Raw genomic sequence first — 9,288 nt, 5'->3', positions numbered from 1 at the left:
GGGGTGAAAGGTGTGTACCGTCATGCTCAGCTTTGAGAAGCTAATTTTTGAGCGCAGCTCCCACTTCTCCATTCTTTTTCTTTTGGGGGAGAAGGGATACTGGGGATTGAGCCCAGGGGTATTCTACCACTTAGCTACCTCCCTAGCCCCTTTTTATTGTTTATTTTGAAACAAAGTCTTGCTAAGTTGCTGAGGCTGGGCTTGAACCTGTGACCCTCCTGCCTCAGCCTCTCATGTACTGGGATCACAGCCTGCACCTTTCTTTCTCCTGCACTTGTCTCTTGGACATTGGTTTTCCCATGGGCTGAACTTCTACACTTGAATTTGGTAACAAGATGATCCCTTTTTAATTTTATTTTATGTTATTTATTTATTGGTACCAGAATTTGAACCAAGGGCTGTTCTACCTCCAGCTGCACCTTCAGCCCTATTTTTTTAAATTTTGAAACAGAGCCTTGCTAAATCGCAGAGGGTCTTGCTAAGTTGCTGAGGCTGGTCTTGAACCTGTGATCCTTCTCTCTTAGCCTCCCAAGCACTGGGATTATGCCTGGCTGTAGAGGTTTCAGGGAGTATTTTCATATCTTCCAGGTCTTTTTTAAAAAAACACCGTATCTAGATAGCCCAAACTCCTTAGCTCCTTGCCCTGCCTTTCTTCTGACATACTCTGGGGCCTAGCTTCCTCTTCTCCAGCAGGCTGTAACCCCAGGCGAGGTGGGAGGAGGACTATGCAGCCGCCCTGGCGCTCTAGGGAGCAGGAGGTGGGTCCTCTTCCCTCCTGAGGCTCCAGAAGGGCCCTGAAGCTGGCATGAATCTACAGTCAAGGCGAGGGGCCTCCGCCCGAGAACCTGTTTGCTCCAGCGCTGAGCTGGGGTTCTCCCTGGACAGGCTTGGTCCCTGGCCCTCCAGGACCTCCCTGTCTTACCCCAGAGAAGCTGGAGAATGAAGAGGCTGGACTCCCGAGTAGGTGGGGCCTGGGATTCATCCTGCAGCTTCAGAGGACATTGAAGAGCGTGCCTGCCAAGCTGGAAACCCAGCCACACTGTCTACCTGGCAACTTTGGCTTCCCACAGCTTCTCCCCTCAAATGCTGGACGCAGGCCTCCTCCCAGCGGCCGAGCTGCTCCATCTCCTCCGGCCTCCACCACTCCTCAGGATATCTTATTCTAAGCCAGGAAAGGGTTCAGGGCAAAGGCCACTTACTCTTGCCTGCCTCCGAGAGGCCCTAAGGCCCTGTGCCAGCCTCTTGGACATTCCTTTGAAGGACTAGTCCAAATCCTCTCCCACCCACCCAGCAGGCTGCACCTACAGCCAGAGGGGTCAGTGCCCAGTGAGGCCCGCTTCCCCTCTCTTTCTACCTGCCCTTGCAGGTAGGTCCCCCGGACTCTGGGGCAGAGTCCGCCTGCCATGAGGCAGCAAGTGGCTGCTCTCTGCAAAAGTGGATGATAAAGCCGTGAGTTCAGTGGCTTCCGCAAACAGGGTCTGAGTTGCACAGGGTCTCATTAAGCAGCTGAGGCTGTCCTCAAACCCGGATCCTCCTATCTCAGCCTCCCAAATGCTGGGATTACAAGCTTGTGCCACCACGCCCAGCTGGAAGTTTCTTTGCAGATGAATTCTAAGGAATCCAAAGGGGGTGGAGGCTGGTGGGGCATGGGGGGGGGGGGACAAGGACAGCACCCAGGCAGAGGCAGGCAGACAGGCTACTCAGAAAAGTCAGTTTATTCCAGTGTCATTGGGGAGGGGTGGGCTGTGCACAGCAATTCTAAAATGTGTCAACCTCTTTTGCCCAAGAGTACCAGCCAGGCGCAGGCCACGCCGGGCTCACCACACTGGAGAGAGGCCGCAGCTCACGCCTTCCCGCTCTTCCCGCGGGACACTCGGGTCTCCGGGGGGGCCCGGCGGAACCACTCCGACCAGGAGCCGTCATAGACGGCCACGTCAGACTTGCCGCAGAGGTAGGCGGCCAGGGCAATGTGACAGGCCGTGACTCCTTTGCGACACGTGGCGATGAGGGGCTGCGACAGGTCCACCTTCTTGGCCTGGAACATGGCACGGAGCTCCTCCGGGCTCTTCTCGAAGCCCTCCTCTGTCAGGAAGTCCATGAAGGGCATGTTGACTGAGCCACGGATGTGGCCCGACTCCAGCCCTGGGAGGGGGCAGAGAGCACAGGTCAGGGAAGGCCTGGGTGTGGGGACTGGAGGGGGCCAGAGGCTGACCAGCCATGACGTAAGGAGAGGGCTTTGCAATGAAAATTACATCTTTGCTCTTTGGGAGCCCAACTTATTTATTTATTGTTGTTTTTGTTTTTGTGGTACGGGAATCGGTACCCAGAAGCATTCTACCTCCAAGCTACACCCCTTACCCTATTTTTTATTCTTTATTTTGAAACAGGGTCTCACTGAGTTGCAAAGGACAGCTGAGGCTGTCCTCAAACCATGATCCTCCAGTCTCAACCTCCCAAATGCTGGGATTACAAGCATGCGCCACCATGCCTGGCTGGGAGCCCAATTTATTGCCAGCCCTATCCAGCCCTATCTAGGGTTAATACTTACGACTTGAGACCTTAAGGCTTTATGCCCATCCCTCCTTTCTTGAAGGCGGGATGCCCAAAGCCATTCCCAACTACAGGAGGGGGCATTAGACTCAGCTTCTTGTATAACTAACCTCCTCACCAATGTTTGCCTTGGGGAAATCCCTTCTCTTCCCCAAACTCAGTTTTCTCAACTTCAAAATGAACTCCGTGGCATACACCTACCCCACAGCATCGTTAAGGACAAAGGAGACTCTGTGTGTGTGTGTGTGTGTGTGTGTGTGTGTGTGTGTGTATGGCGGGGTGGTACTGGGGCGGTCTACCTCTGAGCTAATCCCCCGCCTTATTTTTTATTATTTTCAAACAGTCTCACCAAGTTGCAGAGGGCCTCACAAAGTAGCTGAGGCTGGCCGCGAACCTGTGATTCTTCTTGTCTCAGCCTCCCAAGTACTGGGATCACAAGCGTGCGCCACCACGCCCGGCCCAAATGAGACAGGTTACTGCAAATGCTACGTGCTGTGCCAGCATCCACGTACACAGCACCGTGTGACAGCCCGGGCCCCGATGTAGATGACAGCCCAGCAAGAAAGACAGGTGTTGGCTAACTTCACCATTCATTAAATGTGACACGGCTCCATTTCACAAATGTATACGCTGAGGCTGGGGAAACGGAATGGCTCGCCTAAGGCCACACAAAAGGGGATCCAGTATGATGCTGGGTCCCGTTTCTGCGATCAGACACGGTTGTAAAAGGGGCATGTGACCTGCAGGCATCAGTTCAAATCTCAGCTCTGCCACTCACTGGCTGGGGATCTCAAGCAAGTCCCATCACCTCTCTGAGCCTCACTTTCCCCGTGGGTAAAACAGGAATAAAGCCCCCACCCCACCCCGAGTGTAAGGAGTAAATGATCCAGGAGAGTGCTGACCACTGAGCAGTCTCCCTGCAAACTATGGGGACAGGGGCAGGGGCCCCTCCAGGCACCTCTGAGGTGTGGATAGAAGCCGGATGAGGCTGAAGGCTGGCCCTGGGGTCTTGTCACATGCCCAGTGAGGACCAAGCTGGCTTTGGAGAGGGCCGGCAGGAGGGACAAAGGGGATGGGACATGGCTGGAGGTTGCCTGGCCCATGCAGGGCCTCGGTCCAGGCCCCAGCGCTCCTCCAGGCACCCTGCCTCCTGGAGACTTTGGGATCCCACACAGCTCTGCCTCCATCTCTTCCAAAACCCCCATTAAACCGGGTCAGGGCAGGGGCAGGGTGACAGTGAGGTGGGGGATGGACCTGATGGTGCCACCAGGCCACATCCTGAGCCTCAGCCTCCCCTCTTCTCTGTGGAGTGGGGAGACAGCCCCCAGGGAGTATGGGGGGAAGTTACCTCCCGGACGCAAAAGCCCCTAGTGACCCTGGGCACATGCTATTTGCATAATCAAACCAGGAGTGTCCTGAGCCCCTCACCCCAAGTTCCCAAGAAGATTCGTCAGCACAAGAGGCCCTTCCATGAAACAGACGCCCTGACTGACAAGCCCCAGCAACGTCCTGCTGCGATTTCGTCTTCTTGTCTGAAGACTTTGAGACCAGCTGTACACTAAAACTGCCAAGGAGGAGCAGCTGGTCTGCTGGCCTTCAGGATGTTCTTCCCGGCATCCCGGAGGCCCAACTTCAACCCCATTGAGCACACAGGCTGTGAGCTGGGCTTAAATGCACTTAAAAGCATGGACTTTTCAACACTCTGCCGTCCCCCCTTTCCTGATGAAAAAATGACTTTATTGTTTTTTCTAGCTTCTATACAGGGCGCCTCTGCGGAGTGAGCGTGTTGGGTTTCCGTGAAGAAGGGCTCCAGCCCGGGGTGGGGGCTCCTGTTCTGCAAGCTCAGGACCTGCCTGGGAATTGAACTGAGCGGGAGTCAGCAGCCCAGGCAGAGAGAGCGAGCCATGATGAACCGGTTCCAGGGAGCGCTGGAGAAGGGCCAACTGGAGGAAAGGCCGGCCGGCCTTGGTGGGGAGCGGGCTCCCACTGCTCCCCTCCCGCAGGATCCCCATCTGCGGTTCCGCCTTCCCTCCCCACGGTGGCACACCACCGTTCTCACATGCTCTGGCCCCAGGAGCCCCAGTGGATTCTCCATTAATCTTCCCCAGTCCTCACCATTAATCTTCCTCAGTCCTCATAAGCTGGGAGATTATTTTCCTGGCACAGAAGAGGAGCCCAAGCTGACAGGTGAGGTAATTTGCCTCTTGAGACACACAGGAAAAGGTGTGTGGAGTCAGGTCAGTCAGACCCCAAAGCCCGTGTTCTCGGACTACCCAGGGTCTCCCTGGAAAAGGAGGCCGAGGCAGGGGGATGGAGCAGATGGCTTCTTGTGTTCCTCAACTGCTCGGAAGTCTAGGAATTTGCTTTCCGGTTTTGGTAAAGAACTTGCGAGTCAAGTTGGCGGCTTCACATCCGTCAGGCGCCGATAAGCGTGGATGTTCAAGGCCAGGAAAACCTGTTTGGCCCTTTCTGGCTCTCCTCCTAAAAACATTCAGGAATCCAGTACGTGCAGCCCTGGCCCCAGCCCTGGGAGGGAGGGACACAGGCAGAGGGGCTCCCGTGTTCCATGAAGGAACGTGCGAGTGGCAACCTTTCCCTGTCCCAGTCCTGTTTGCTCACACGGGGCTGACCCCACCCACAGCAGTGGCCTTCGGAAACAGCCCTACTTTGATGTCTGCCACGTGTTAGAGAACTCGACTTCCAGCTGCAGAGTAGGACCAAGCCCACCTGGCCTCCCTCCATTGCAAAGTCACTGTAGGTTCCAGAAGATACTATATATAAAAGGTTGTGCAAATAACAGTACTCATCAGGGATCAATACCCTCCTCCCTCTTCATCCGCCAAGGGGCAGGCAGAGAATGCCATTCAGAAAGGCACTGGGGTTAGCCTGGGGTGGTAGCACCTGCCTGTAATCCCAGTGCTCAGGAGGTCAAGACAGGAGGATCACAGGTTTGAGGACAGCCTTGGAGACTTCATAAGACCTTCATCAATTTAGTAAGACTCTGTTTCAAAGAAAAAATAAATCAAAAGGGCTGGGGGTGTAGCTTGGAGGGTAGAATGACCCTGAGCTCAATCCTCAGTACCAGAAAGAAAAAAAAAAAAAACAGAAAAACCCACAAAAACTCGCAGGAGCAGATACACCCTTGCCTCTGTTCTTGCTCCCAGCACCCCACAAGGCAAGCCTCAGTCCTCTCAAGAGCAGTTCAGAGGTGCAGGGACTGGGCTGTGGTCACACAAAAATGCCACACCTAGATGTAAACTCGTGCCTGTCTGACTCCTTCCCTGCACTCCTGATAAAAGGATCACAGGGGCTCTGGGGGCACAACACGAAGGCCAGAGAGGCAGCTGCTGGCCTCCGTGGGCGGGAAGTGGCCAGCAGGCTCCCAGGGCCCCGCTTCCTGCTGCTCTTGGGGTCACTCCCTCCAGGGACACTCTGCTGGGCATCTGGACTGCTGAACCTATACGGGCCGCCTATCACCCCACCCCAGTGAGGACCATAAACTTGGCAGAGTCTCTTGTACCTCTCTGTCCCCACATGTTTTGTCAGCAAATCCTCTGGAAACGAGGGAGGGAAGTGGCATGGTCTCCAGTCTCTCTAGATGGCCCTGGACTTTGTAAGGTCACTCGTCCTCAAATCCTTTTGCAGGGACAGCTGCATTTAATTAAGCACATACACACCCAGGTGGGTAGGGCTGGCGGTACTCTGCTCCTTTTATTACGAGGGAACTCAGAGGCCACGTGAGGGGATCGAGGACGTACCGCCAAAGGAGAACTGTTGTGATAAAATAAGAATTCACGTTCCAGCCAGGTGTGGTGGCACACGCTTGTGATCCCAGCATTTGGGAGGCTGAGACCAGAGGATCATGGTTCAAGGACAGCCTCAGCTACTTAGTGAGGCTCTTTGCAACTCAGTGAGACCCTGTTTCTGCTTTTTGTTGTACTGGGGATGAAACCCAGGGGCATTATACCTTTGAGCTACACCCCAGCCCTCGTTTTTAATCATTTTACTGTTGTGAAGGGCCTTCCTAAGTAGCTGAGGCTGTCTGTGAACCAGGATCCTCTGGTCTCCGCCTTCCAAATACTGGGATTACAAGCATGTGGCACCATGCCCAGCCAAGAGACCCTGTTTCAAAATAAAGAATAAAATATAGGGCTGGGGTATAGCTTGGAGGTAGAAATCCGATGGGTCCCATCTCTGGTACAAAAAAAAAAAAAAAAAGAATCCATGTTCCCTGGTGCTCTGGGTGGGAACTGGCGGTAGGAGGTGGGAGTAGGGTCACAAAGAAAGGGGTCCTGGGGAAGAACTCAGGGTTCTCAGGAGGCATGACCAGGAGCAGCCTGTTTTCCTTTCTGAGCCTCAGTTTCTGCATCTTTGAAATAGATGGGAAAGATAAAGGGGCTTGGTACAACTATTTCTCGGTTTGTTTCCAAGGATACTGGACACAGCTAGAGAGCCACCCCTGCCGTTCCTTCCAGGAGGAAGCCGAAGCCGGAGGAGAAAAGGCGCCTTGAACGGAGGCCAAGAGGGAGCATCCATGCCAGGAGTCTCCGGAAGGTGCCAAAGGAACATGACTCTTCTACACCAGCCCTGCAGAGAGCAGGCCAGGCTGGGGAAGCAGGGGCCTAGACAAAGGAGCTGGGGAGGGCAGACCCTGCTGCTTCTAGATGTGCTAACTAGCTGTGCTGCCTGGACCCACCGCCTCGGGGTGCCTCTTCTCCCTGCAGCTACTGAGCTCAGCTTTCAGGCCCTCCAGCACTAAAACTGTGCAAAACAGCTTTGTCTGCAGAGGCTCAGGAAGGAAGAGTCATGTTTAACAAGTTGGGCAAAATGTTGCAAGGAGGAGGGTTCTGAATGAGTGGGGAGAGGCCAAGAAAGAGGCCGGGCTGGGCTAGGGGCCATGTCCTGCCCCAGGGAAAGCAAGACCCCAGGCTCTCTCTAGTTAGGCACCTGCAGAGTTAATTGTGCAGATTCCTCCTGGTCTCCCCTTCCAGGGAGGGAACCCCGGGGCCATCTCCCTGGACATGCCTAGCAGAGGGCCTCCCACCCAGCCCTGGGAGGCAGGGGTAGAAACCCAACAGGGTGCAACCGGGTTTAGAGCACAAAACAAGGATGTGCTGGGTTCAAATTCAGGTTCTGCCACCTAACTGAACTAGTAAATTAATATCATGGTGTCCCATCCCCCAGGATCAGGAGAGCTGAGGGGAGGAGGGGGTGGGGGGCTGGGGAAGGCTGCTGTTGTTGGTAAGGTTTGGGGGGGCTTGACAAGCTGAGCATGGGCCCTTGGGGGGCTTCGGTACAGCCATGTACATGCCGGCTCATGAAAATGACCCCCTTTGGTATGCCCTAATCCATGTGGGGGAGCTGGTGCCTGGAGGTGAACATGGGTGGACATGTCACCCGTCATCTCTGCTGATGCTGGGTCACTTGTTAGCACATGGCTATGGGGACACAGACAGATGTCCTTATGCATCAGAGCTGAAAAAGCAGTCAGGTTCCATCAGACCCTTCCATTTTACAGACAGAAGACAGGTCTGCATGGGGGCCTGAGGCTAAAACCCGTAGAGGGTCCCACTCACCTCATCCCCAGCCCCCACGGGGCAGTAATGCCCAGGGACTACCAGGACACCTACCTACTGCATCTGGCTCGGGCTCGGTGCCCTGGTACCGCCCTTGGGCGCGGGAATCCACCAGCTGGAACCTTCTAGAGTCGATGTTCTCCAGGACCTGCTCGTAGGTCTTGAGCAGGGAGCGGTCCAGCGTGGCTTTGAAGATGGCGGGCTCTGGGCGTGAGGGCTCCGACGTCACCGGGTGGCCCTCCTTCAGCCAGTTCCGGAAGCCGCCGTTGAGCACAGACACAGTGCGGTGACCAAACACGCGGAACATCCACCACACTCGCGGGGCATAGAAGCTGCCCAGGTTGTCGCCGTCATACACCACCACGTGGGTGTCGTTGCTGATGCCCAGGCGGCCCACGTAGTCCCCGAAGTGCGCCTCGCTGGGCAGCATCATCTCGTAGGGCGAAGCCAGGTCTCGGCACTCCTCGATGTCAAAGAAGGAGGCGCCGGGCACATGGCGCTCTTGGTACTCCTTGCGGGCCTCTCGGGTGCCCGGGGAGTACCAGGATGCGTCCAGCACCCGCAGGCCGGGCCCCAGCTTGCCGGACCGGACAGACTCCGCCAGCCACTTGGTGGAGACCAGCGCCCGGTACAGCACCTGTTGAACCATGGTGTCGCTCTGCGTGTCGCCTGGCGCTGGTGGGAACCAGGAAAGAGACGGGCCTGAGAGGGCCGCGCGCGGTGGGTGGGGCCTGGGAGGAGCTGTTTTCCCGCTGATCGGTCCCAGGGGGCAGAGTTAACGACGCCCCAGGGGGTCGGGGAGTGCAGTGGGGTAGGTGTGCAGATTCCCTAGCGAAAGCCCGCCCCCCCCAGGGGCCCTCCTCCGCCCTCCCCTCCTCCCGCGCAAAATGGGGAGCCCGAGTGTCCCAGCGCCGGGCAGTGGTTGTGAGCGCTGGCCCCGACCCGTGCACACTCCCTTTTAGGGTCCTGCCGGGAAGGGGCAGAGATGGCGTGCCCCCGAGCTTGGAATCCCCTTTCCTGGGAGGCCAAGGGGTGGGCGCCCGGGAGAAGCTCCCCCGCGCCGGCCCGCGCCCCGTCCGTCCTCCCGCACCCTCTGCCGCCCGTCGCGGGGTCCGCTGTCCTAGTTGGGCCGGGGGCCCCGGACACCCCGCCCCTCAACACC

General features: G+C 56.4%; 1 protein-coding gene across 1 annotated transcript; it reads right to left on the bottom strand.

The window, feature by feature from the left end:
* Positions 1–1,843: 1,843 nt before the first annotated feature.
* TST (thiosulfate sulfurtransferase) lies at positions 1,844–8,775 on the bottom strand (the record flags this gene model as incomplete). The annotated part of the gene is made up of 2 exons (XM_080706451.1): positions 1,844–2,142; positions 8,181–8,775. 2 exons carry the CDS (start codon positions 8,773–8,775, stop codon positions 1,844–1,846), a joined length of 894 nt encoding a protein of 297 aa, XP_080562577.1.
* Between the last annotated feature and the right edge of the window lie 513 nt (positions 8,776–9,288).

This window comes from Muscardinus avellanarius (assembly GCF_963383645.1).
Source record: "Muscardinus avellanarius genome assembly, chromosome: 11".
NCBI lineage: Eukaryota > Metazoa > Chordata > Mammalia > Rodentia > Gliridae > Muscardinus > Muscardinus avellanarius.
The sequence above is the reverse complement of the archived record's forward strand: the minus strand, read 5'-3'. Positions and strand labels throughout refer to the sequence as shown.